This window comes from Saccopteryx bilineata, chromosome 11 (assembly GCF_036850765.1).
Source record: "Saccopteryx bilineata isolate mSacBil1 chromosome 11, mSacBil1_pri_phased_curated, whole genome shotgun sequence".
Classification (NCBI taxonomy): domain Eukaryota; kingdom Metazoa; phylum Chordata; class Mammalia; order Chiroptera; family Emballonuridae; genus Saccopteryx; species Saccopteryx bilineata.
In genome coordinates, this window is record NC_089500.1 from 16,376,129 (window position 1) to 16,404,046 (window position 27,918).

At 41.5% G+C, this 27,918-nt stretch overlaps 1 protein-coding gene and 1 long non-coding RNA gene across 6 annotated transcripts in view; one reads left to right on the plus strand and one right to left on the minus strand.

The window, feature by feature from the left end:
• Positions 1-218: 218 nt before the first annotated feature.
• Positions 219-11,056, minus strand: LOC136315515 (uncharacterized). Its single transcript, XR_010727518.1, has 3 exons — positions 10,920-11,056; positions 10,276-10,500; positions 219-1,239 (listed from the first exon to the last, which is right to left on the minus strand). It is a non-coding gene; the product is annotated as an uncharacterized lncRNA (long non-coding RNA).
• The window catches only part of CCDC68 (coiled-coil domain containing 68), a 48,696-nt gene continuing 30,696 nt past the window's right edge, over positions 9,919-27,918 (plus strand). For 4 of the 5 annotated variants that reach the window (XR_010727517.1, XM_066247173.1, XM_066247174.1 and 1 more), the window contains exons 1-5: positions 9,919-10,021; positions 15,783-15,862; positions 21,073-21,171; positions 23,772-23,902; positions 25,000-25,086. Coding sequence is in view for 4 of the 5 variants with exons in the window: in XM_066247173.1 (XP_066103270.1) it covers positions 23,786-23,902; positions 25,000-25,086 (204 nt within the window). In the remaining variant the exon portion in view is untranslated. The remainder of the gene's footprint in view (positions 10,022-15,782; positions 15,863-21,072; positions 21,172-23,771; positions 23,903-24,999; positions 25,087-27,918) is intronic. The other variant, XM_066247175.1, reaches the window with a different exon arrangement.

The following is a 27,918-nucleotide window of genomic DNA, read 5'->3' on the forward strand; positions in this document are numbered from 1 at the left end:
GTCATTCATTTCCTTCCCATTCCCTGTCAGCCCAACTTCAGTCCCTTATATTTTGCTGAAGCCTCCCACAAGTCTACTACCTCCACTCTGCCCTGTACATTGATGCCAAGTAATATTCCTAAAGTAGAGTTCAGTTCAGATCGCTCAAGTCCCACTTGGGGTCTGGCAGAAGGAGGTTTGACAAGTGGAGGTGAGCATGGGAGAGGAGTGTATGGAGTGTGTGGAGGGGGATGCATGGAAGGATTCCAGAGCCAAGTTGAATGAACCATGTAGACCAAATCACAGGAGTTAACAGAAAAATCCAAACTATGGTCCCGGGGAACACAGGAAACCTGCACCGCGTGTGAAGAATGGAGGGTGAGAGTGAAGGGAAAACCCACACAGGGAAATGGGATCGGGGGCAGGAAGGTGGACTCTAGTATTGAATATGGTCAGAGTAATAAGAAGGCAAGAAGGAGGTCTGGGGTTGGCCTTCTCAGAGCGACTTGGTCTGTGGCTAGGGGTTGGGATTGAGTTTAAGAGCTGGGGTGCCTTCCCACTCTTCCCCCTACGTTAGGGAGTTCCTTGCATGCAATCTTGATGGAAGTGCTGACCGAGATGCTCTCCCCATTGGCCAGATGATGAGCAGTTGACACATGTAGACCAATAAGATTCTCCCCCTGGCACATTTGCATCTTGGTGGAGAGAACCAAAGGGTTGGAGTTGACTTGCTCCAACATCAGTGCCTTGGAAAGACGTCCTCGGGTCCTGTTTCTTGATCCCAATCTAGCAGAGCTTTCTGATTTCTCTTCCTGAGAGAAAAGCTTCTTCAGCTTTTCCTTTGATTCTGTGATCTCTTTTTCAATGAATTCAATTAATTCTGTTGGGGGCACACTTTCTGCGGCATGCTACCTACCTGAGAACATTGACTGGCTCCACAGCTCACAGATGGATCCTACCTTAGCCTGCAGGCTTTTCTGCACCGACATTTAATCACTCCCTTTGATCTTGAAAGTTAACTGCACATTTCTCAGCCTGGAATTCAGGGCCCCCGAAATACAGTAGCGATCTACTTCTCCAGCTTCACTTCCCGCTCTGTACCACATATATCCTGCTCTCCAGTCCATAAACCACCATCCGGGGAAATCACTGTAGTCAAGGCTGACGGTGAAACACGCCTCCTAGTATCCATGCCTTTATGGAGTTCCTCCTGCATTGACTCTGGGCGTGGCCATGTGACTTGCTTTGGCCACAGGAACACTGGTAAAGAAAACAGAAGCAGAGGCTTGAAAAGTGTATGTGCATTGGGGCTTCCCCTCTTAGAACATTGCTGCCACCCTGTGATGAAAGCTGGTCTAGTCAATTTGAGGGTGAAGGAACATACCCACCATGAGAGAGGCCCAACTGCCCCAACCCCAAGCAAGCCTGCAGCCTCAGCCTCGTGAACACCCCAAAGAATCAAATTGTGACAACTGATAAATTATTGTTATTTTAAGCTACTCAATTAGGGTAGTTTGTTACATAGCAATAGATAACAGATACAAATTGTTCTTGATAGAGCTACAAACTCGTGAGATACATTTTATCATCACCAAGTTATCTTCCCACCCCACCAGTCTTTTCACTGGTTTCCATATGACAAAACGTGGGTCTGGGTCGGCATCCTTCCAGCAGCTGAGGGTGGGGTCTGCGCTGCTCTCTCAGACTCCACCGGGTGTCCCGGCTTCTCCTCCCGCCTCTGCCTGCTGTCTGGTCAAAAAGTCAAGGCCACATGGTTTTATTTCTTTGTTAGGGCATCACCTGCCTAACTAATTTCCACGTCTTGCGAAATAGTGCCTTCATATTTTTTAACATAATGCTATATTTTTATAAGATGACTCTACCTGCCACCTCATCCATGAACCTTTCCTCCTGAGCCAGATGTGGCTTCTCCCTCTTTCAGAACTCACATGGGACTCTGAACCTCTCTTACAGAACTAACGATGTGCGTCATACCCCTGCCTGCCTTGTCGTTGTGCTCTGGGAGCCTCCTGTGTGGCATTTTACCAGATGTTAAAGCACACAGCTCTGCAGTCCCCATGCTTTGCTGCTCACTGCCCCAGACCAGGGGCAGTGACATCATTTGGAAGTTTGTTAAAAATGCCAGCTCTCAGACTCCATCCTAGCAATACTTAGTCAGAATCTACATTTTTCAAAGACCTCCAGGCAATCTGAATGCACAGTGAAGTTTCAAAAGCATTACTTGGATGCAGTACTCAGAATAAAGTGGTACCCAGTCGCACTTTTGATTAACTTGGGGGCTTAAAAAGATATCCCAATGCCTGGGTACCGCACCAGATCAGTTAATTTACAGTCTGGATTGAGACCCACTGTTTAAAGCAGAATTGGCAGAGTTAGCAAATAAAAACATGGAACACCCAGTGAAATGAAAATTTCCACGTACAGAACCTCTCAGTATGTCTCAAATATTGCATGAGATATACTTACATTCAACAGTTCTTTGTTATTGACCTGAGCATCCTAGAACTGGCCTGGCTGCCCTGCTCTAATATTTAGTCCGGTGAAGTGAGTTTTCAACCACTACTGCGTGGCAGAATCATTTAGAGGCATTGATCAATGCAGAATCCCCACCCTCAGAGTTTCTGGTTCAGAGCAGCCAAGATGAGGCAGAAGAATTTGCCTTCTTGACAAGTTTTCTGGGTGAACCTGTTGATCTGGGATCCGCTTGGGAGAACCATTGGTTTAGTATTAAATCTGTCTGAATGGATGCCTTACACGTATGCAAAATCGGAAGGAAACTGGGTAGATACCATGGTTGTCTTCATCAGCAGTAGTGAACATGGAGCCGAGGATTAGGATGGGACAGAGACCTGGGAAAGAAAGGAGTTTCTCACGGAACACAATGAGCTTCAAGTGTCCCAGTTCCCCGAGGGGCAGTTTGAAGCTGGGCTTATCCCTAGGAATCTGGCTCTTAACCCGAGCTGTCCCATAAAAACCCATTGTGAGCTGCTAAGATTTTTAAAATTTTAGAAGTTATAGTAAAATACTTAAAGAAACAGGTGAATTGATTTTAGAACTAGATTTTAACTCAATATATCCAAAATCTCATCATTTTCATCTGTATCATTACAAGCATCCACGAGATCATTTACATTTTTTTCCCTTCATACTAGGTCTTTGAAATCTGGTGTTTAGTCTGTGCTTACATCACATCTCAACTCAGACAAGCCACATTCCAGATGCTCCATAGCCATGTGTGCAGGTGGTGGCTGCCTTAGGGACAGGTGCTTCTTGAAACGATGACCTGACCTGGAACTGGAGGACACGACCCAGCCCTGAACAGACCACTTGGTCGAGCACCTCACTCTTCTCTGACCACAGGCTCGGGCTAGTTTCCAGACCAGCAGTACCCTGTGATCTTGCCTTTTCTCGTATTTCTAGCCTTGACATCCACCTTCTCACTTCTGTGCCCTTGCTCAAGAGGAAACCCACAGAGGGAAATCTCAATGCCAAAAATAAAGAACCAGCTTACAGAGACCTTGTTGCCCATCCAACGTAATCTGAGTGTCTGAAACGCTGTGTGAGTCCATTGAATCCTTGCTTTGATCAGGTTTTCCCACCAGACAGGAGGCTGAATCAAGTCTCAGGCCAGAAAGCCTTGTGTCACCTAGTTTTGAGATTGTAAGTGCCAGAGAGACTACCGTTTCTCTGAGACAGCTTGACTCCTGTAGGTCCCATGTTCAGAGAAACTAGAACCATGCAGGTAGCACATGTGAAAGAGAAGAAAAATTACAGAAAAGTACTTGGCCAAAGTCTTAAGTTCCTGAATAAAAAACAAACAGGGTTCTGTACTTGAAACCACTTGTTTATATATATATATTTCACAGATCAGTGGCCTATTTATCTCATAGTTGACACTCTTGAGCTGTAAAGGTGTCAAAGAGTTTAGTAATTTTGTAGTTAAAAGTCAAAAACACATGATCAGTTGTATTACTTTTTGAAACAGAAAAGAAATGTACACAGATTTTCTGCTCATTAGTTCTGTGTGCATGGCCGAGGAAGGTCCGGATCGGCGTCAGCCGGGGATGTATACGATCTGGACCGTGGGTGCTCTAATGGTACGCGGGCATTTAAACCTGTGGTCACTGCTGTGCTCCGGAATTAGGTTCGAGAGCCTAAGACTTGGGTTAAATTTAACTTAGATCATTAACTAGATGAATTTTCAGCTAAGATTTCAACTATAAACAATCTGACAGGGTGATTGGCAGCCTCTCATTATAGAGACGTACTGATTAATTAACACGGAGCTTAATTAATTTTGTAAGGCAAAGAACAGTATTTCTCCGCAGAGAAAATCAGGATTGGAATACTTGGATCCCATTCTTGGAGGTAATTTCACTCCGGTATTTAGCTCACTTTAAATCACAGTTCTTAGTAAATGTTATCTTCTTCCAACTATTAAGGTAATTAGGAATATTTATGATAGTCTACCTGAAGTTATTTTCGGAAGATGGTGAAGTGTAAATAAATATATTCTTTTATTCTTGCTTTGATTTCAAAAGCACATTTCTGTTACTGTACTTGTCAGGATGTTAAATTATGCTGTTAAAGGCAAAGATGTATATAGAAACTATGGAGCCCCCTACACACACAACTACACACATACTTTTGATAGAAATTATCTCTATGTTGTGCTCAATGAACATTTAAATTATTTTCCACTATCAAAGCCTAAACAACTATTTCCTTACACGTGGGAACAGTGGCGTAGCAAACATAACTGGCGCCCGGGGCACGACGCTTTATTGGCGCCCCCACCCCTGTACTACGCTTTTCGTTTGTCTTGGAGACCACTTGGTGCCCCTCTGTGAGCGGCACGAGGGGCATGATAGACCCCCTTGCCCCCCCATCACTACGCCACTGTGTTGGAGTGAGTCTTAGGGGCCCCTCAGAAAGCAGTCCCTTCTTTGGCATATGACTCAGCAGTAATCTTTATTCTGTAAATAATCCAAGAATGGCGGGTTTTCTGCAGTCTGCGAAAAGGGATTAGTTGGGAGGATCTGAAGAAAGCTCAGAGGTTGAAGACTGGAAGGGCTGGGATTCTCCCTTTGCCTGGGACAGAGACGGGATGCTGGCCAAGGGCTCAGGATGAAGACTGCGCTACATGCTACATGGCGGTCATGTGGACCATCTGAAGTCTGGGCCCAGGACAACAAATGCCAATGCCCGCTTCCCTGAGGAACACAGTGATGAGTATGGCTTTGACCAGCTGGGCAGCACAGACACAGGCAGAGATGGGACGAAGTGGGAGGTGGCCTCATGAGAAAGACTCTGTAAGACCAGAAGTCTGGGGAGGACTCGGAAGCATCTTCTTTTTACTTCTGCTATACCAGGAGCTAGAACATAGCTCTCAGAAAGCAAGGCGAAGGAGAAGAAAGGAAATGACTCCCCTTGCCAGGGTCAGGGAATACTGTGAGAAGCAGTGTTAGGAAACAGATCCAGGGCTGACTGACCAAGCGCCCTGCTACTCCTGTAGCCATGACATTGGACTCTACATTGCGAGAGCGGCACTTCCGGAACGATTTTCTCAAAGGTAATTTAGTTATTTGGCGACAGCAAGTTTTTAAGTAACTATAACTCCTTTAAGAAGAGTCTCTTTAGGGCCATAGAGAGGGTAGCAGGATTTCCTCAGGGCTCAGGTGTGAGGGTGTCAGTGAGCCCCAAAGTCAGGGAGAATCAGTAAAGTGGGACAGGAGGTGGTGAGGTCCTGGAGGGAGAATTTCAGGGTCAGCTGTGGACACACGAGGTCCTGCGCCTGCTTCTGTTACTGAAGCCAGCTGAAATGCTACTCCCAGGTGTCTGTGACACACAAGTCATGTGCACACAACGGGGACATTTCTTTGCCAGTAATGATAAGCGGTGACCTTTGGTTACTCTCTGTCTTCGGGAACAAGATGCAAATCGATTTCTTTACAGATTTTGAACAGATTCACCTGTTCAAACTGTTCTACATATCTTCCATTTTTAGTTTCCAATAAATTATTATTTATCACCGTGAAACACAGATATATACATTTTAAACAGTTCCATATGAGTCATATTATTTAGTTGGATTGTTTGACTTCTGATTGATTCCTACTTCCATGCCGTTATAAAATTTACAAAGACATCTAAGACTTCAAAGCTATGTGAATCTAGTTTTTCTCTCAACTCACTGGTTGTTATTTCTTAATCTTTGTTACATCCTTTTTTTCCTTCTATCATCTCAGTATATCATCTTTATACTCATTCCCTTGATTATTTCATCCAGTTCTAAAATGTTCCTATGTCTTTAATAATTCACATATTTATATACATTTATATCCAATTTTGAACCTACCTCGATGTTAAATCTATCTATTGGAGAGCTAATAGGCACTTTAGTCATAAAGTGTGAGACAGAAATGCTGCCTTTTCCTCTAAAACTTGCTCTTTCTTTTATTCTCCTTTACATTTGGGCCAAACTGTAGTAGTATGAACAGGTTCAAGAAGCAGCTAAATAAAGGAAGTTCAGCTTGTTTGACTCGGAAATATATTTCTTTTCTCCTAGTCCAGGAAAGAAAAACAAAAGAAAACAAAACAAAACAAAAAATGCAAAACAAAACTTTTGAGCCGCTGGAGTAATATTGACATTGTCCTTTTCAGCTGCAGGTAAAACAAGAATAAAGGAGAGCAGCAGAGCAAAGGGTGGCTAAGACACACGGTCTCCAAATTCAGGCTCTATCTATAACCAGAACACTGTCTAACACAGCCTTCCACGGCCTCGCTCTAGCTTCACATCCCTCCTCCAAGCTTAGAAATACCTGCCTGAAGTGTTTAGAACAGATATCTCAACTCTCACACCTTCTTCCGCCTTCGCCCATGCTTCCTTCGTGTGGGGGGAAAGAATCACAACACAGAGCCAAGTGGTGTTCGTTATTCAAACTACTGCTAAGTCAGAGTGGACCAGGCTTATGGCCAAAAGAAAGGTTATGAAACCAGAACATAGTAAATCCAAAGGAATATACCAAGCTGTGTACTTTCAAAGGGTATTTTTGGGTGGGGGGGCATGCAAGAACATCTAGGTTTGCCTAGAGAGCAGCAATAGTTTCAAAGTGTGATGTCCAGAGCTGACCTTCAGCGGTTACCCTGGCTCTTCTACACCAGCTGGCACAGCGGGCAGCTTTTCTGATAGGTTGGTGTCACTGCTCACATCTGTAGGGACATATTTTAAGTATCACCCTCGGTTATGTCATGGTTTCTGTATCTATTATGTGAAAAGAGTCTTAGAAAAGATTCACCTGCTTAGACATTGTTGTATATACAAGTTAGATGCTCATATATTGTCCCTAAGTATTTGCTAAGTGTTTTAGTAATGAACTCATAATAACAAGCAGAGTTTTATTTCCTACAATGGTTTCTCCTTCCTCCCTTAACAAAAATGGACAAGAAAAAGACATTACCTGAACCTTTGTCTGTTGCACATGATTTGCTCCCCACCTGTCTGTTTTATCTCCCATTAGTTGCCTATGCTGCAGCTGGCCTGCTTGGTAGCTCCCCGATCTGCCTGATCATCTACCTGCTTTATGCCTTTGCCTGTGTCTCAGCTCTAAAGGTTCCCTTCTTCTTCCACTATAATAGGATGCTTATCCTCCAAACCCAGCTCCTCTCCTACCTCCTCTTGAGGCCTCCTTAGGACTGCCCAACTAAAGAAATCTCACCCTCACCTCTGATCTTGTCAATTTCTTCTGGAATATGGTGGGGCTTAAACACAAAAATGTTCTCTTAAGTAGTATTACTTTTAGTAACTTTGTCAAAAAATAGTTGAATGACAAAATCACTTAGCTTTGTGGTGCTGGATCACTCACTATGCCATCTATCCTGTGTTTACTTGAACTAATGGGAGACATATCCTTCTCCAAGAAGAGTCAAGGCCAGGAAGAGAGGCGACAGGGTCTCAGAAAGCAGGGCTGAACCAGATCCCAGCGCAGAAGGAGGAAATGTGGTGTTTATGGAACCAACTTGCAAATGCAAACACGAGCGAGCCAAAGCAATGTAACAAAGGAGTCTCCACAGCTGGATCTCTTCAATGTTTAAAGCCATTATAAACATGCATGGCTAACTTTGGAACATGATTTGTCTATTTAATAGTAAGACAAGGAAAGTTAACCAAAACTTACCTTAGAAACATCAACTTTCACTTCTCTAATTGGGTCCCAATCCTCAAATTCATCACACACACACAAACACACACACTCATATTTCTTTTCCTCTTACTGAGGAGAACTCAGTCATCATAGGAATCCCAGGAAGATTCTGAAAAGCCCGCGGATGTTGAGGGATTTGGCTTTGGTTTTCCAACTCTATTCAATGGGAGAGGGCTGAATCAAATAATTAGTAAAGTATTTTTCCCCAGCCCTAAACATTTATGAACTTTTTTTCTTTTAAGTGAGAGGAGGGGAGATGGAGACACAGACTCCCACATGTGCTCCAACTGGGATCTACCCGGTTGACCCTGTCTGGGGCCACAGCATGCCCATCTGGGGCCACACTTGCACCCGATTTTTAGTACCTGAGGTGGAGGCTCCATGAAGCCATCTTCAGCACCTGGGTGATGTGCTGTAACCAGTAGAGCCATGGCTGTGGGAGGAGAACAGAAATAGAAGGGAGGGAAAGAAGCAGATGGTCACTTCTGTGTGCCCTGACCTAGAATCAAACCCATAGATGCTCTACCACTGATCCAACTGTCCAGGGCCATTATTGAACTTTCAAAGTGACACAGGAGCCAGACCAAAAGTGTTCCCAATGAGCAAAGCTAGAACAACATGAGCAGCAAGCTAAATAATGTGGTATTGAATTATAGCTCAAAGTATAAAATAAATATACATGAGTTCATACTGATATAAATAAATGAGAGAATAGATAAATAAGTGGGAGAGAAAGAACAAATCATCTTTGTTGGATAATTGCCAATAATATATGTAGATACCCCCCCCCACACACACCCCTCCAGGAGGGGGAGTTATATTTCTCCCACCCTCCTCTGTTGGGTATAGGCTAACTTAGTGACTTTCACCCAACAAAGAGAGTATGGAAAGAGAAAAACAGTAACTCAGCCTTGGAGAAAACTGGCAGGCAATAGTTAATCCAAATGATTAAGTTTAATATCACCAGTAGGAGGTCATATTATCACATGCCCCTGATAGACGCTATGATGAGAATGACAATCTCCCTCTGTGGTCATAACCACTGTCCAGTTATGGGGACACCAAACCCATAACCACTGTCCAGTTATGGGGAAAACATCAGACAAAACCAAACAGAGAAATACACAAAATCTTCAGAACTGTCCAAGTCAAACAATCAACCAGCAACAACAATAACAAAGAGAGGACTAAGAAACTGTCACAGACCAGAGGAGATTGTGAGACATACTGCTAAACGCAGTGTGGAATTCTGGATGGTATCAACAGAAAGATATTGGAGAAAAACTAGTGAAATATATATAAAGTTTAGTTTAGATAATAGTTATGGACAATGTTAATTTCTTAGTTTTGACAAATATACTATAGTAATCAAAGACATGAATCCTAGGGGATACAGGCTGAAGCGTTTAGGGAACTCTTAACTCTGCAACTTTTTCGTGAATCTAAAACTACTCCAAATCAAAAAATTTATAAACAACAAAAACAAAAGTTTATGAACTTAGAGTACAAACAGACTTCAAAAGTAGCAGCAAGTATGCCCCTTATGTCTGTACTGAGAAATGCGCGGTGTTCTGGACTTGAGTGCTGGGGCGCAGCCAGTGCCCCGGGTGCGTGGTGCAGGGAGCGTGCGTCTGGGCGCGGCGGGAGTCCAAGCTCCTCCCCGGAGCCACCCGGACGCTGGACTCTGCTCCGGGCGCGCCCTGCGGGGCGGAGCCCAATCTGTCCCCACCCGAGCCCCCGGCGTCCAGCGGCCTACCCAGCGGAGAGCTCAGGGGAGGAGCAGCACCGGGACCCGCGCGCACTGAGCGCCCTCCGAGGTAAGCAATCTGTGACCCCGCGGCGCGCACCAGGTCACCCTCCCCGCCAGGTGAGTGGTCGTCCAGGTGTCCTTGGAGCAATTCTTCTGGCGCAGCTCAGTTCACCGAGGTCATTTCCCTGTAAACAGGTCCCTAGGGAAGAGAGCATCCCTCCCTGTAAATCTCTCTTCTGTGCTCGGATTCCTGGGCGAGAAGTTTCTGCTTTTCTCCCCACAACCCCGCGAGAAGGTATAACTCCTTAGCCCGATACACACCTGATTATTTAGGTTGCTGTCATGAGGTCCCCTTGCCAGAGCACCCTGCGATTTCTGCTTGCTAAGCTCAGGGCCAGGGAGAACGTTCTCTGGAAAACTTGCTGTCACCAGTGGATACCCTCCTCGTGGCTCTGACAGGTCGCTGCGCATGCAGTTTTCAGGAGCATAGACCAGCGAATGAAGGTGATTGTCTTACCCTTCGTTCGTTCGCGCTGGTTTCTGTAGCTGCAGATGGAGCAAAAGAACCGCCTGTCAGTTTTCTGCCGTCTAGGATGTTAGCTGGAAGTTGCAGCGCCCAAGGCTGTGCAAAGTTGCAGTGTTAGCTTACTAAAAGGGTCGTGCGGGACCGTGCAAGGGTAGTTTTTAGGTGAGATGGTTATATGCCTGTGGTTTTCAACCTTCTTCAAAAGGAAAAAAAAATTATATAAACTGGACGTATGTATAGTAATAGATTGGAAGAAACAACTAACCCCTAACAGAAAATGGTCTGTTCACCATCACACTATAGTTGTTTTATTTTAGACATCCAAACCTCCTATACTCTCTTGGTGTATATAGACTAGATGAAGCATCAAAATGCAGAGGGGAATAACTGTAGTCTGCATTTGCAATAGAGACTAGATCATCTAGCCTTTTGATTTTACCTAATGCTATTAAATATTCAGTTCTGCAGAAGTCTGGTTTTCCAGAAATCTGATCTGAGCTGGAGTCTCAGGTGCCCTGACAGACACAATTGGCGCTGTTGTTTCCTGTTGCTGGGCTGTCCCATCCTCTCCCTCCCTCCCACGCAGTGTTAGAAAGGTTGTTGACCCAGAGGAATTTGTGCCTAAGCAGGGAATGCCCTCCCTGGCTGCTCAGTTAACAGAAAGAATGAAAACAGTTTACACTTCCTGTTACCGAGGCCAACTTCATAAGAAGATCCTGTCTTTGTGAATTGCTAAATAACTTACACCTGCTATAACTACCAGATGCTATTTCAATGGCATTATTATCCTTGATAATTTCATGAATTAATACAAGCACAGAATTGGTTAGCTCAGTGATTTACAATGTCTGGACAGGGAGTGGGCCCAAGTCCTAATCCAAATTCTGGCCAAAGGCGGAAAATGTAAGGTAGGTTTGGCCAAAACTGGAAAATAGGTGTATGTTTATTTTTCTGGGATAAGAACTGAAAAGGGAAAAAATATGGAGATTTTGGAGGGAATTTAAAAGTCTTTGAAAGTAGTTGTTTCAAATCTTTTGAACTGAAATATTTATGTCAAAATTATATGGCCACGTATTGATTGAAAAAAGTTCATGATGGCAAAATGTTATTATCAATTTAGTAACACGTTTAAGTGAGTTTACATTTTGCTAAGCATGAAAGTCTACCTGCCTCTGGGAAACAAGAGCCTGTGTGTGTTTCCATTCAGTTTTAGAAAATATTTGGTGCATCTGGGTTTTCGGTCTATTGATGCATTCTTTGAACCAGTATTTTCTTAGTGCTCCTTGCACAGAGCACTGTGTTCTGTGTTGGAGACACAGGAGGATCCAGCCCTGTGTACATTGTGCACATTCCTGTCCTTGTGGCATTTACACGACTTTGGAATCCTCCAGGGCACTGGAGACCATAGATTAGGAACCACATCAATGATCATTAGTTTTGACAGTGACTTAAACTAGATTAGTTTCAAAGCCACATATTGTCTTACACTGATTTAAATAGTCAAACCTAACATTTGTAAAAGGCCTCACTTATACATTATTTGGGCCAGGGGTTTTCTCTTTTGCTCAGGTTGGGGAAGAACTTAGGAATCATCTGTTCTGGATTTAATATAATGCACTATTGAGATATTAAACCTAAAATAGTTAAATATCAACTGCATGCAAATTAAATAAAAACCTAAACTTTTAATAGTGGATGCCAATAATTTAGGGGGAAAAGAAATGAATGAAAATTGAGAATTGAGAAAATTCTATTCATCAAATTATATTTTCTGTACATTAGAAAAATAATACTGCAATTATATTATACCCCAGAGGAAAAGAGTGGCTTTCTTCAAGTCATTCTTGCCTTTTTTTTTTTGCTGTTTTTTTTCAAAAACAACTTTATTAGAGGTATAATTTGCATACTGCAACATATATTCAAGTGTATAATTCAATGATTTTTAGTAAATGTACAGAATTGGACAACCATTACCACAATCTAATTTCAGAACATTTGTATTATAAAAAGATCCCACATGCTGTTTGCGGTCACTCACCCTCAGCCCCAGGCAGCCACCAATTACTTTGTCTCTTTAGAGTTGACATTTCTAGACCTTTTATACAAATGGAATTAGATAATATACAGTGTGTCCGTAAAGTCATGGCGCACTTTTGACTGGTCACAGGATAGCAACAAAAGATGATAGAAATGTAAAATCTGCACCAAATAAAAGGAAAACTCTCCCAGTTTCATAGCTATTCAGTGCAGTTCGATGTGGGATCACGCAAAGATTTTTTAGGGCTCCTTAGGTAGCTATCCCATATAGCCTCTACAGACTCGTCACTGACTGATGGCCTACCAGAACGGGGTTTCTCCACCAAACTGCCAGTTTCCTGCAACTGCTTATCCCACCAAGTAATGTTATTCCTATGTGGTGGCGCTTCGTTATAAACATGCCAATATTCACGTTGCACTTTGGTCATGGATTCGAATTTAGCAAGCCACAGAACACACTGAACTTTCCTCTGTACTGTCCACATCTTGACTGGCATGGCCATGGGCTGCTCCGCTGTATACACGGTGTTATGTCATCATCTGCACATGCGCACATGCTGCCACATCATCCTACAGAAACTGGGAGGGTTTTCCTTTTATTTGGTGCAGATTTCACATTTCTATCATCTTTTGTTGCTTTCCTGTGACCGGTCAAAGTGCACCATGACTATGGACACACTGTATATGGTTGTCAGCATCTGGCTTCTTTCACCTAAAATAATGTTTTTTGAGGTTCATTCAGATTGTAGTATCTTTCAGTGATTGGTTTCTTTTTATTACTAACAACATTCATTTCACCCTGTGACTATACACATTTTGTTCACCAGTTGGTGGACATTTGTACTCTTACATTTAGGTGGTAAGACAGATACATCGATCTAGCTTCCACTGTAGCATAATTTGAAAATAAATGATGGGATCCAACCTCTTACTTATGTTTATGAAAAATATACTAATGGTAGAGATGACCAATCTTTCCTGAATATGACATAATTGATCTTTCTCTAATATTCCCATGAAAATTGTGACTAATAAACCTTGTGCTGACAGAAAGAAGTGTCAGTCATTTAATCTTTTAGAGTTGGCCTTGGAAGATATTTAACTCTTGATATCAATATTTGTAAAGAAGATACATCTCCTTTGCTATATGGATTCAGAGTAAGGGCATTTTGATGATTGTTAATCCAAATAGTGATAGCTGAATACTCTTCAAAATATGAATGCTTTTTAGTAACATATTTTAGTGGCACGTTTAACATAAAGCATGAATTGTCTGTACCCTTTTGCCAAAAATTAGGAGGGACTATATCTGGATTTATATGCTTTTTTGTTGTATTACTCCATGAAGAATAAAACTGATATGACTGTTCATTTACTTATGAAATCAGGCACTGGTTTGAGCTCTTATTGAGAGAAACTCCAAAACAGAAGAAAGGCCACACCCTTTTTCTCTGATCTTTCTAGGAGCTAGACCAAAATGATCAATGATCCAGGTACCTATGAGGCGGTGCTGTTCTTCTGTGTGTGGTCTACAGAACAAAGCAATTACAAACTCTCTAACACTGCAGAAGCCTTGACGTTCAGCAGGCCTCTCTTAGCATTCAGGAACCGTGAACAGCAGTTTAGTCAGAGCTGTTCTCTTATATACTGCTATTCACCCTGCTCGCTGCCAACTACTAAGTGGCAAATTCATTTTTAGGAGGTTACGGTTGACAGCTTATGCTTAATGATCTTCTTAAGGAGATTTCTCTAGCTGCATAGAAACCCTTTTATAAAAAGTTGGCAGGTTCTATGAAACTAAAGAGAAGACAGTATGTTTCTGAATGCCTGTAAATTATGGCTGAAATTGCAAGTTTCTTCTGGGGGTGAGGGGGGTGTAGTGCATTAACATAACTTGAAGGTCTATTTAATTGACAACTTAGAATGCAAAAGATTTTATCTTTAAACTTCTAAAATTTGAAAACAAGAGAATCTAGGTTAAATAACACAGTTTTTCCAAAGCAGACTGTGCTTCTTTGGAGCTCAGGATTGGAAAAAAAATTTTCCAGAAGGGGCCTCTTCCTTATAAATGTCACAAATGACCGAGATATATGACCCTGACATCTACTTTCTTTTTATATTTTTTACTGACCAGTCATAAGTGGCTTTTGAGTTTATTGTTAAAGGGGAAGGTCAAAGCAGGAGGGATAGTTAATGATGGCAGAAAGATAGGAATCGTGTGGGGACAGTGGGGCTTGTCCATGGAGAAAATCTATGGGGACAGCAGCGTCTGCTCAGGTTCCTGAAGGACTCCCATCCGAGCTCGTATCAGCAGGGCCTTGACTGTGACCTAATGACTTACTTTGGAAAACTCTGATTACTAATCTAGCGTGGCCCCAAGAAACTAGGCCTAGAAATCCGTTCAGAATGCAGCGGGAGGAAAAGTGGTGAGCTAGCACGAACCAGCGGACTCACAGGTGGGGGTCCCTGACCTTGATAAACTAGCTGTCTGCTTAGCTGCACTGAGCCGCATGTTCTCATCTATAAAACAGGACTGATAACGCCATCTTCTCGCGGTGTTTGTGAAGGTTATAAAGGCAGCATACCCTAGCCTGCACGTGATGGGCACTCGAAAGACCCTGGGCCCTCGTCCCCACCTTCCCAAATGGGAAGGGAACCATGCGATTTGCCCTTCTTTGCAGTTAGCTACTATATGGGCACTGGGTGAAATCTTCAGCTGTTGTTCATCATTTCAAATTATACCAGTGAACTATGAAGATAGATCATTTCATTACAAACATACCTGGATTTGGGATCAATCTATCTGGGTTCAGGTGATAAGGTCAATTCACGACCTTGAAAAACATATATTACTTGTCTGTGTGGTTACATTATTCACACATATATAGGGATAGAGATAGAGATAGAAAGATAATAACTATAGACAGTGTATTGTAATAATTAATTTTGAGAGCGTATGGAAAATGATTTCCTGGTAAATGATATAGTGCTTTGTCAACTGTCTATATTTGTGTATTATGTTTGTAGCAATATTTCAATCCTTTTTTCCCCCAAAAACTAAATTGCTTTTATTTCCTATCTAAGAGCTGTCTAGCACTGGCTTTGATATAAATACATCTGTAAATACAAATGAATAACATTTGCAAATGAATGATATGAATTCTACTTTAAAAATCTTCAATTATTACATGAAAACAGTCTGATCACTACTTGGGCTCAGTGTTAATACACATGTCTCTTGATAACACTGTCCGTCTCTTTCCAGGTAAACCGCACAGCCACCTGAGATTTAGCTAGCTGACACTGGATGTCACCATTGTGCTGTGGAATGTGGGTGCAGAACAGGTATGTGTTCTTTAATATTCAGGAGATAGTTTCTTCAAGGGTTTGAAGATACAGTATTTTAGATCTCCCTCCCCTTATATAACCTAATTACACTTGAAGCACTTTTATTATAATGTACCTTTTCAGTTTCCAATAACAAAGCCCTATAAAATAGTGATCAAGAATGATGAAACAATATTTGATATTATTAGCTCAAAACTGAGAAACCAAAATCTCAGAAACAGTGTCCAAACCTATCCGAGCTCTTGGCTGCAAGCCTGGGTAATTGACACTGGCTAACTTAATCAGAGAAGGAAGTTCCTGGGAGGATATGGAGCAGCAAACAGAATTGAAGGGAAAACTCTCTTTGGAAATGAGTCCAGTATGCTGGTCCCTCAGCAAAGATCAGGCTGTAGCAAGGGCAAGATAAAGTCCTTTGGGCATTGCTGCTGGTTACTATATAACCTCCACTGGCCTTCCTACCACTGGGCACAAAGCATCACCCTGTGCCAACCTCCTTGCCTTCTCAGAATAATACTGGGGGTTTCACTGCACCTGGCTCACACGAGCTGGTTGGCCAATCCCTTCCAGGTGTTTCCAGGTGAGGGCGTTCCGTTGGCTGAGTCTAGGGGCTGTACCTGTGCTCCATTCCCTGGGAGGGAGGAAGAGCTGGTGAGGGACCTTTCCTGTGAAGATGCAGGCAGTGGTGATTTTATATATCTGGGAAGGGGATTCAAGTGCTGAAGAGCCCGACTGTGCCAGGCGTCCACCACGGTGCTTTTCCAGTTAGCACCAGGGAGATGAGTTGAGAGGACTACCGTGCGGTCAGCCGGACTTTCTGGCCCCTTCACAGGGCTGACTTGCAGTCAGCTCCATATGCCCTGACCGCCATGCACTCACTGCCTTTCCTTCAGCCCTGCGGGAACCAGACAGGGCCAGCCCTGTTTTTAAGTATTTTAATTATTTATTTATTTATTCATTTTTAGAGAGGAGAGAGAGAGACAGAGAGAGAGAAGGGGGGGAGGAGCAGGAAGCATCAACTCCCATGTGTGCCTTGACCAGGCAAGCCCAGGGTTTTGAACCGGCGACCTCAGCATTTCCAGGTCGACGCTTTATCCACTGCGCCACCACAGGTCAGGTCCAGGGCCAGCCCTGTTTTAAGTGGCTGTGGAGACAGCTCCTTAGGCACATTGGAAGTCTTGAGTTTCAGGTTATTATTTTTTTAATCCCTGCTATGTTAAAAGAAAAACACAAATGGTAGGCTACACTGTGTCCCTTGCTCTTAGAAGACTGCTGGAAGCAAGTCCCAGGCTCTGTTCTTGCTCCTCCCCTGCTGCCTGGAATCCTCTTCTCCCAGGTGGCCACACAGCTTTGCCTCTTTTATTCAAGCCTGTTGCTTAGATGCCCTTCTTCAGATTGGCCTTCCCTTACCACATTCAGCTGTCTGATCTGCTTTTCCTCATGGCACTTGCTATCACCGCTCATTATTGTTTCTATATATTTATTGTTTTGTTTAATGTCTGTCTCCCACTCGGTCCCGAAAGTTCCGTGAAGGCAGGGTCTCTGGCACACCTCTGTGGCCACAACTCTTAACAGAGCTGTGTTTGATAAACATTTACTATATGAATGGGAATTAAGGCTTATATACAGACAGAAATACCTGTGCTAGAACCCGTAGGCTATAGAGAGTGCCTGTATTAGAGTCCTAGGGCTGCTCTGACAAAGACCACAAACAGTGGCTTAAACACAGTCGTTTCCTGTCTCAAAGCTCCGGAGGCTGGAAGTCCTGGATGAGTGTTGGCAGGGGCTTCTTCTTCCCAAGGCTTTGAGGGAGAATCTTCCATGCTTCTCATGGTCTAGCTTCTGCTGGTTCTCCGGCAGCCTCTGGCTTTCTTTGACTTATACAAGCATCACCTTAATGGTTGCCTTCCGCTACACAAGGTATCCTCCCCAAGTGCGTGTCTGTGTCCACGCTTCCTCTTTTTATGAAGACACATGTCATGTAGGATTAAGGGTCCACTCTACCCCAGTATGACCTCATTTTAACTAATTACATCTATAATGACCGTATTTTCAAATGAGGCCACATCCTGAGGTACTGAGGCTTAAGATTTCAACATATGAATGGGAAAGGGACACAGTTCAACCCATAACAGTGCCTTCTATGTGTTTATGGGTAAACATTCTTCTGCATTAAACAGAGAAATAGGTTTAGTTACATTATCCTGGGTGACTGGTGACGTGTTGCATTATCACAATTCACAGTAATGTGTACGAATTGCTTTGTAAATTGTAAACTATTCATGGTAACATCATCAGTTTGGGATGTTGATGAATTATTGATCTCAGAAAGGAAACAATACCATGGATTTGCTAGTCTTTAATGTTCCCCAAACAGATTTTCTTTTAAAGCCCAGCTCGATGAGCAGACTGTTTCAAATATTACCTGATTCTTCTCTACCACTAATGGTTTCATATTTTATTTACTCTTTTGACAAAGACACACAAATCATTTATTATATGCTAAGCACTGTTATAAGTGCTTGGCAAATGTTAACTCAAACAATTCCATGCCGTGTATTATTTATATTATTGATTAATAATGTTACTGAAATGATCTGCATTTTACTAATAAGGCAACACATAGAGGTTAAGGAACTTGCGTCAGGTCACACATTCACTGAGCAGCAGGGCCAGCCCATGAAACTAGATAGTCTGGCTCTAAAGCTTTTGTTTGTAGAGAGTTCTTTCTTCGCGGAAAGTCTCATGGAGAAATTCAGTATGTGACTGAACAAAGATGGCAAAGCCCTGTCCTTGCCCCCCACCCCTGCCTGTTTGAAAAGCCCCAATTGAGGAAATAACACCTCTTGGAACAATGCCTCTTATAAGCTGTCTTCAATCCACTCTAGCATAAAACAAATAAAATTCATTTCTTGCTTTAATTAACTGATTGTATTTTATTTTGAAAATTTTATCTGCCTAATCTTCTTCTGGCAGAAACAAAATGCTAAGATGGATGTTCCATGTGGCAGGATGGTAAAGCCATGTGGCAGTTTGGACTCCGCGGGCTTCAGTTCCCCTTGGGTTTCCTTGTGCAAATCAAGGACTGGGTTCGCAAAAGTTTTCTGAACCAAAGAGAGAAATGGAATTTGAGTTTATGTGAACAGAGCTGGAGACAAGCTTTGCAACCAGCTAGGCATGAACTACCCCCTCTGTTAGGGGCTGTTTATCTTCTGTGCTCATCAAGATAAAATAATAGGAGCTACAACATCACAGCTACTGTCTTTTGAGTGGCTTCTACAAACAGGGATTTTAAAAAGCCTGCATTATTACAACTTCCTTTTGCAGATACATAAGTTGAGGCTAGGATTTTACGAAACATATTCAAGATGGCCAAACAGTGAGTGGAAACATCAGGGGCTGAGAAGTTGCATTCCTTGATATTAAGAATAAATAACACAGGCCCTGCCCAGTTGGCTCAGCAGTAGAGTGTCGGCCCAGCATGTGGAAGTCCCGGGTTCGACTCCCGGCCAGGGCACACAGGAGAAGTGCCCATCTGCTCCTCCACCGTCCCCTCTCTCCTTTCTCTCTGTCTCTCTCTTCCTCTCCCGCAGCCAAGGCTCCATTGGAGCAAAGTTGGTTCAGGCACTGAGGATGGCTCCACGGCCTCCGCCTCAGGCGCTAGAATGGCTCTGGTTGCAGGGGGAGCAATGCAGCAGATGGGCAGAGCATTGCCCCCTGGTGGGCATGCCAGGTGGATTCCGGTCAGGCGCATGCGGGAGTCTGTCTGTCTGCCTCCCCCAGCTTCTCACTGGAAAAATATAAAAAAGAAAGAAAGAAAAAAGAATAAATAACACAAAAGATGATATATTTTTGGATATACAACATGAAGCCCATTGTGATTTTCAAATTATGAAAGACTGGAAGAAATCTGCAGGATCATTCTTAAGAGGGATTACTTTGGATGATGAAATTCCTCCTGTGAATGTACCCAATGTGTATCATAATAAACAGAAAAAGAGAAAGTAAATCCATCAGATGGGACTATCGATCAAGGAGGATTAAACGAGGAAACAAAAACATCTCAGACCAAGTTGATGGTTTGCCTGCCTCCATCTTTCCACGGGTTTTGCTCCTACCCCCTGCCTGCCACACTCTAACTGAGGATTTTTCTATAAAGGACCAGGTGATAGTAAATGTATTACACATTGCTTGTCACATACTTTCTCTGTCACAGCTCCTCAACTCTGCTGTGTTTAGTGTTAAAGCAGCATAGACACTATGTAAATGAATGACCATGGTTAGAGTAAAACTTTAATTATGGGCACAGATTGGAACTTCACATAATTTTATGTATCATTAAACGTTATTCTTCTTTTCATAAGTTTTTTTGAATGGTTGAAATTTAAGAACCATTCATAGTTCATAGGCTGTCCAGAAAGACAGGAAGCCAGCTCAGGCTCGGGGACCCTGGTTTGCTGACCACCACTCTAGCCTGACCATTGCTGATCATCTCTGTGGATATTTTTTCTCTTTTTTTCTAATTTTTATTGAATGTATCGGGGTGACATTGGTTGATAAGTTATATAGGTGTCAGGTATACAATTCTCTAACACATCATCTGTACACTGTATAGTTGTTCACTGCCCCAAGTCCAGTCTCTGCCCATCTCCACTACGCCCCGCCCCTTGACTCTCTTCTGCTTCCCCTCGCCTCCCTTTCTCTCTGGTGAGCACCACACTGTTGTCTGTGTCTAAGAGTTGTTTCTTGGGTTTTTTTTGCTTTATTCCTTCACTTTTTTCACCAGTCCCTTAACCACCCTCTCTTCTCTGTATCTGTGAGCCTGTTTCTATTTTGTTAGCTTACTGTGTACTTTGAGCATTTCAGTGTTGTTATGGACCAAAAACTTAATCCCAGAGGAGACTTAAGAGGACCCAGTAACCAAAATACTTCTAGACACTTTCTGTAACAGCAGAGTTGCAGCTGCCAAGTCAACTTCAGCCCAGATAGAAGCTATCATGGCTGTCTAAGAAGACTTAGACTAAAATGAAAAATTCTTGGCATACTCTGTCAATTCCATGTAAGATTAAAGGATAAATGCAAGACTCTGAGTTATCCCCAGAAATTGTCTAGTTTTTAAGTAATGCTAATAAGTATGAAAATTCTTTGTGTGTTTTAATAGCATGGGCCATTACTAAATTTTAAATATTTTTGTCTTTTTTTTTTTCTAGTCAGGGAAGCCAGACTTAATGTGATGGAAACACCCTTGACCTTCTTGGCTGAAAGATAACGGTTTGAGGTGCAGCTCCGTAGGTGTACAGGGATCTCGGGTAAGTGGACAGCACCGAGGGAGTCATGGCTTCCTCATCAGTAAAATGAGATTAATTATCCAGCCTCACAGGACTTTTCATTTTAGTTTTTAGTCCTTTACTGCTTATAATGGACATCTCCCACAGCAACGAAATAAACAGAGGAGTATAATGAACCCTATCTTCCCAGCTTGAACAATTCCTTGCATTTTCCCAAACTTCTTTCATCTGTACCCCACCCAATTTTCCCTCAGCCTTAGAGTATTTTAAAGTACTTCCAAAGGTAATATTATTTCACCTGAGAATACTTCAGAATGTATGACTAACATTCTTTATTTGATACAATCTTTATTTGAAGAATGTCATAAATGCGTTATCACACCTAGCAGAATTACAGTGATTCCTTAACATCTCGATTATCCAGCCAGTGTTAAAACTCCCCTCAATATCTCAACAATGTCTTTATAAAGCTGGTTTATTTGAATCAGAAGCCAAAGAAGATTTATTTACTACATTTGGTCATGTGTCTCTTAAGACTCTTACTTTATAGCAATTTATCTTCACCGCATCCTTCTTCATATAATTAATTTTTGTAAGGAACTGGTTATTTGTTCAGTAATGTTTCACATAATATGGATTTAGGTTGCAGCCTTTACCTTTGTAGAGTCATTAAACATTTTCCTCTTGTTCAGATATTTACTGCTGTTAGATATAGAGGCTTAGTAGATTCAGGCTCATTATTTAAAAATCTTATAGGTGATGCTTTCTACTTGTGATTGTACCACATCTGGAGAACAACATACCTAGCTGTCTCTTCTTCACTTATGTTGGGATTGATTAGAGGGTTTCCTCAGGTTAACATGTTCTTCATCAACCTCTCACCTGATGTTTTAGTACCGGTTGATAACTTGCTTAAATCTGTTATTTCACAGGGGGTTACAGAATGGAGTTTTTCTAATTCTATCAATCCCTCATCTATCTTAGCAGGAATGTTTTTTAAAAAATTCCCTCATCAATTATTTAACATGAAATACAGTTACAAAGACAAGGTAAATATTTGTTGGTGTCCCCCATCCTTTTTTTGGCTAATATTTAAATATGATGGTGGCCTATTTCCATTGAGTGGGACGATAAGGATTGGTGGTGGTTTTTCTCTGTCATTGTTATTTTAGGAATTTAAAAAATGTTGCCATGTTTCAATTTTCACAGTCATTCCTCTTTAGGCTGGTTCTTGTGTTGTATTCAAGTAGTATTTGATTACTATTTTTACCCTCTTGTATGACAAGATGTCTCAGGCTCACCTTATATATTTCTTGCCTCAGACCTGAAGCACTCAAGAAGCCTTGGCTTCTTTTTAGTAGAAAATGGTATACTGAGACCACAGTCTGGATTCTAGGAGTGTTAATTGCTATTTTTCAGTGGATAAATCTAGAATATACATTCTTAAAGGAAAATAAATCACTATGTCATACTCATAATTTCAATTCAGATTCTCAGGGTTTTATGTAACATTTTTAGTTCTAATTTTTTTTCCTCCTGTGCTAAAAATCTTGGTTTTTAATGACATGATAACAATGACTTCTTGGTGTGATTCTGCATTCATGTGGGTTAGTGCAGAAGCATACATGCACACACATATGATAATAGTTTCAAAATAGTGATATCGATGTTTCCACTAATAATATCATTATTAAGTGTAGTTTGATTGTTTTTCTATTCTTTTTGATTCTCAGAACATAGCATACCTGGGGTAAATAGTCCCTGGTGTGCGTCTTAAAGTCACTTCAAATAATATATGTGAATATGCCACCAACTTGCCCCAAAAGAAAAGGTATTTCTTTTTTTATTTTGAAGGCTTTTTTTCCCATTTTTCCATTACTTTATTTCATAATTAGGTAAAATAATTGCATTGTTCAAAGTCAAAACTATAGATCACAGGTTGCTCCCTTCCCATCATTCCTACCTTCTTATAGAATTTATAATACTACATGCCCTTTCTTGCACCATACTCTTTCATGGAATAATACACATTGTAGAAGAGTCCATAGCACTAGGTAATTTATTCAACCAGCCCTCTTTCTGTGGGCATTTGAGTTTTCCCAATCTTTTACTGATAAAAATAATTTTTGGTAAATGCTCTTTATAGGCTATCGAGAGTTAAAGAAAATGCAGTGTATTAAATGTTTGTGTTAAGTATAAAGTGATACATATGTATACATATGTATATAAGTGATATATGTATATAGACACATTGTTTTGTTATAATTGTATTATTTTACTTCCACAGACACTTATAATGTGCTTATAATGTGCTAGAATATGAAGTTGAAGAGAACATGATCTGTATCCGAAGTTTTACAGTCCAATAGAATGTGGAATAAAAAGAAAAATTGTACATATTTCCTTCTCAGATAATCTCTAAGTTTTTAATTAATGATTGTTTTAGTTGCTGGTGTTTTTATATTAAAATAATTCCTGGATTTATGGATATATACAGGTATCAGTAATTTATAATATTTTATACTGTATAGTATCTGATTACAGTGTTAGTAAGGTTTACAAACCATATACTCATATCATCAAAGAAGTCAGTTTGTCTAAACTGATTGATGTTTTCCTAGAGCCAGAATTCACAATGGCAACAGTAACTGTCACCACAGAGGTTCCCTCAAGCGATAAGATAGAAGATAGTTCTGCCTCGTATGAGTCCACATCAGCTCACATTATTGAAGAAACTGAATATGTGAAAACGGTACGTGGGTACCAGACATCATCTCAGCAGGATGTGATTTTTTAAAAATAAAGTCTAATAGAGAGTAGCAGGCTTTGTTTCCCCTCCAGAGAATGTGTGAGGAAGAACAAATCTAGTTGGCAAAGGACAATCGTGATAACTGAAGTTTAAACACATGTTTAGTTTTCCCTGGAGGGTATGAACCTCTGTTCTTACATTCAGAGTAAAACTGAAGAATGAGCCAGGAGGGTTTGGAACACCTGCCAGCACTTATCCGCCACCGCACTTCCTATGTTTTATATTGTTTTCAGTTGGAGCGTGAGTGTTGGTGGTGCATTCCCTAGTCGACGTTTACATTTGCTGCTGAGTTTCTGGCTCTCCTAGCCTTGTCCCTTCTCACAGTTCAGGGCTGCTGTCTGCCAGTGACTACATGTTGGCATGTTCCTTCATTAAAAATGTAAAATCTTATAAGAATCCAATAATACTGGGTAACAAAACTTAGATGTATTTTTATGAGCGGTTTCCTAGAACAGATGGAGAAATTGGGACATAGAGAGTTTGTCACATTCATATCTGTTCATTTATCCTTGAGGGTCTTGTAATTCCATAGGCCACTGAGGCATGGGCTTCGAGTTCATGCATAAATTTGTATGATCTCCACTTTTTCTAGTAATTACTAAATAGTAATTATTCTCTACTAATTACTAGATAGTAATTATTTTGTTGTAATTACTAGATAGTAATTATTTTATAGTAATTACTAAATAGTAATTATTTTATAGTAATTATTAAATAGTAAATTAGTCCTAAATTACTATACAGGAAAACAGAATAGAATTAAATACTAATTACTAAATAATAATTATTTTGTCATATAATAGTCATTCAGATTCTGTTGTAGATTTGACTGAGAGTTATAAAGACAAAGTGCTCATTTTCTGCGATCTAAACAATATGAGTCTTAACGCAAGTTAGATTGTTCATAGTTATTTAAAGCTGAGATCAGTAGATATGGATTACTTTCTAGATAAATCAGTTTCACTGCCACTGGTTTAGAGGAAAAAAGGCATTTAACATTAAATGTCTTTGAAAAAATAATAAAAAATTTTTTATTCTAGATTCGAACTACTCTGGAAAAGATCCGAAATCAAATGTTTAAAGACGAAGCAGGACATAACAGCACAAAGCACAGACTAGATGCAAAGGTAATGAGTTTATTATAATGCACCATTTTGATTCCTTCAGTCAATAAACATAACACCGTATAGTAATTATTCTTTGAAGTTTTGAATGATGAGTGTTAAATATTTTGTCAGTGTCTAAAGATGTTAATGGATGTATGCATGAAATATTTAACCACAGGTATCATTAGTAGGATCAGATTGGAATGGCCAGACCTCACCTGAATATTTTAAACTGGGCTTACTTACCTAAAGTATATGGGAAGGTGTAGGCCCAGCCAAGATGCAGGGCAACAACATTTCCCAATGACAGACCGAGGTACAAGCTTGGGCCATAGCAATGGGCATGCAGTTGAAGCCATTAGGCTGAGTGATCAGACAATTGATAAATTTAAGGGAACCCCATCCCCTCTGACCAGCTTTATGTTCTTAAGGCTAAGCAATCACCTGACCAGGCGGTGGTGCAGTGGTGCAGTAGATAAAGCATTGGACTGGGATTCAGAGGACTCAGGTTTGGAACCCTGAGGTTGCTGGCTTGAGCACAGGCTCATCTGGCTTGAGCATGGGGTTGCTAGCTTGGGCATGGGATCATAAACAGGATCCCATGGTCACTGGCTTGAGTCCAAAGGTTGCTGGCTTGAAGCCCAAGGTCGCTGGCTTGAGCAGGGGGTCATTCGCTCTGCTGTAGTCCCTTGGTTAAGGCACATATGAGAAAGCAATCAATGAACAACCAAGGATCCACAATGAAGAATTTATGCTTCTCATCTCTCTTTCCTTCTGTCTGTTTGTCCCTATCTATCATTTTCTCTCTCTCTCTCTCTGTCTCAGAAAAAAAAAAGAAAAAAAAAAGAAAGAAAAAAAAAAGAAGAAGGCTGAACAGTGTGTCTTAGCCTTGTCTGGACTACAACAATTTAACTCTCATCTAAGCCGAGTGAGTGCGCGTCCTGAATGCCAGCATTAGCCACTATGCAGTAGGGTCACAGAGAATGCCAAAGACAGTGTGTGATGCATACACATGGCCTTCTTTATCACCCTTGACCCCCTAAACTAACATAACTAACTTTATTTTCTTAAACTAAGTGTTCTGAAACTGAAAGTTTAAAAAGATGTTTGTGAATGATGAAAAAACACAAAAAAACAGTTTTAGCTACGTTGAGTTGACGATGGGACGTCCATGTGGAGGTTTCTAGTGGGCGGCTGGCTACCCGACTCTGGAGGTGAGGGTAAAGGTTGTTCGGCGCTGGGAGGTCCAAGCTGCAGGCTAGACCTCCCAGCAGGGAGTTTCGGGATGGGACTGAAACTCCCGAAACTGCAGGAGATCAACGAGCATGTGAGTGTGGCGAGACATGAGAGGAAACCTAAGCTCTGAGTCCTGAGACTGCCAACATTTTGCTGCTGGGAACAAAGGGAAGAATCATCACAGGAGACTGAGAAGAGAGGTTAGTGGATTTGGAGGAAAGATAGGAGAGAATGGAGATACTGAAGACAAGGAAAAGAGTTTGTTTCAGAAAAAGGTGTGGGACCATATGGTCAAATAAACTGAGGACTGAACATTGATCACTGGCTATAACAATGGGGAAGTTTTGAGGATTTTGATAGAAGTAGCTTCTTAGGAATGGAGAAGAACTGTGTTGCCCATGTCTCTGTTCAGCCATCTCAAGCCACAGGTTAGCAGACCAACCGAGTATCAAAACATCAGCCCCTTCCCTTCGTATCTGTGGAATGTCATAGTAGAGATTTAACTGTAACGACCTAGGGCAATGCTGGTACAGAACCAGAGTCAAAACATCAGAGTTTAGAGTAAAGAGTAGTTTATTGATGGAGATGGCACCAACTGAGAAGGGGGAAGAACTAACGGTACCTCAAATCCATCTTCAGAATGTACAGAGTTCAGGCTTCTTTTACGTCAGGTGAAAGGGAAATTGGAAAGAGGTGATTGATGACTACAGACATCTGGGCACCAGCAAGGGTCCAGGGAAGGTTGTGAAACGTCTTTATTCTTGCTCTATTAACTCTAGTCGATGTGCATCAGGTCACAAGGTTCCTGCAAATCTTTGATAAGCAATCATTATTTTGTACACACCTCCCTTATCTCCTTAGGAGAATCACCTTCTGGTAAGGGGCTTTTTTTTTTTTTTCTGTAAAACTCAAGCTACAAGCAGAATCCCTCTAATGATCAGCATGTCGATATGAAAAAGCTATTAACCTGAAGGTCATGGGAACAAAGCAGGCTTAAACAACATAGAGTCAGAGAGGCTGAGCATTTCGCCCTGTGTGAATTACTGCTCCCAAGGTATGGACCGCAGTCCCAGCAGCATCTGCAGCATCAGAGAGCTGGTTAGGAAGGAAGCATCTAGAGCTCCGCCCTTGCCCTCCTGAATCAGAACCTGCAGGGTACCCAGATCCACCACGTGATTGCTTTGCACGTTCAAGTTTCAAAGGCATGCATCTACGACCTGCGTAGTTACCTGCCACTGCCAGTTACCTACCTTCTACAGGAGTTCTTTCATCAGATAGTCTTACTCTTAATAAATTAAAGAAGAAAATAATGCTTACTGTGTATATGGAAAGTGAGAATATGCACTATGTTCACAAGTAGAAAAAAATAAATCCATGACAGAATTGTGATAGCTATATTATTAATATTCCCTACATTCCTTTTACCTTTTGTTCCTATAAATGTAGTCTATCTATGGTACTAGAGAAGACATACAGGCTTTGCTGTTGAACGAACTGGGATTCTAATCCTGGTTCTGGCAGTCATTGTGGGGCATAACCTTAGGTTTGTTAGTTAAGCTCTCTAATCTTCACTTTCCTCATTTATATAATGGATATAATACCTTCTAGTGTTTGGAA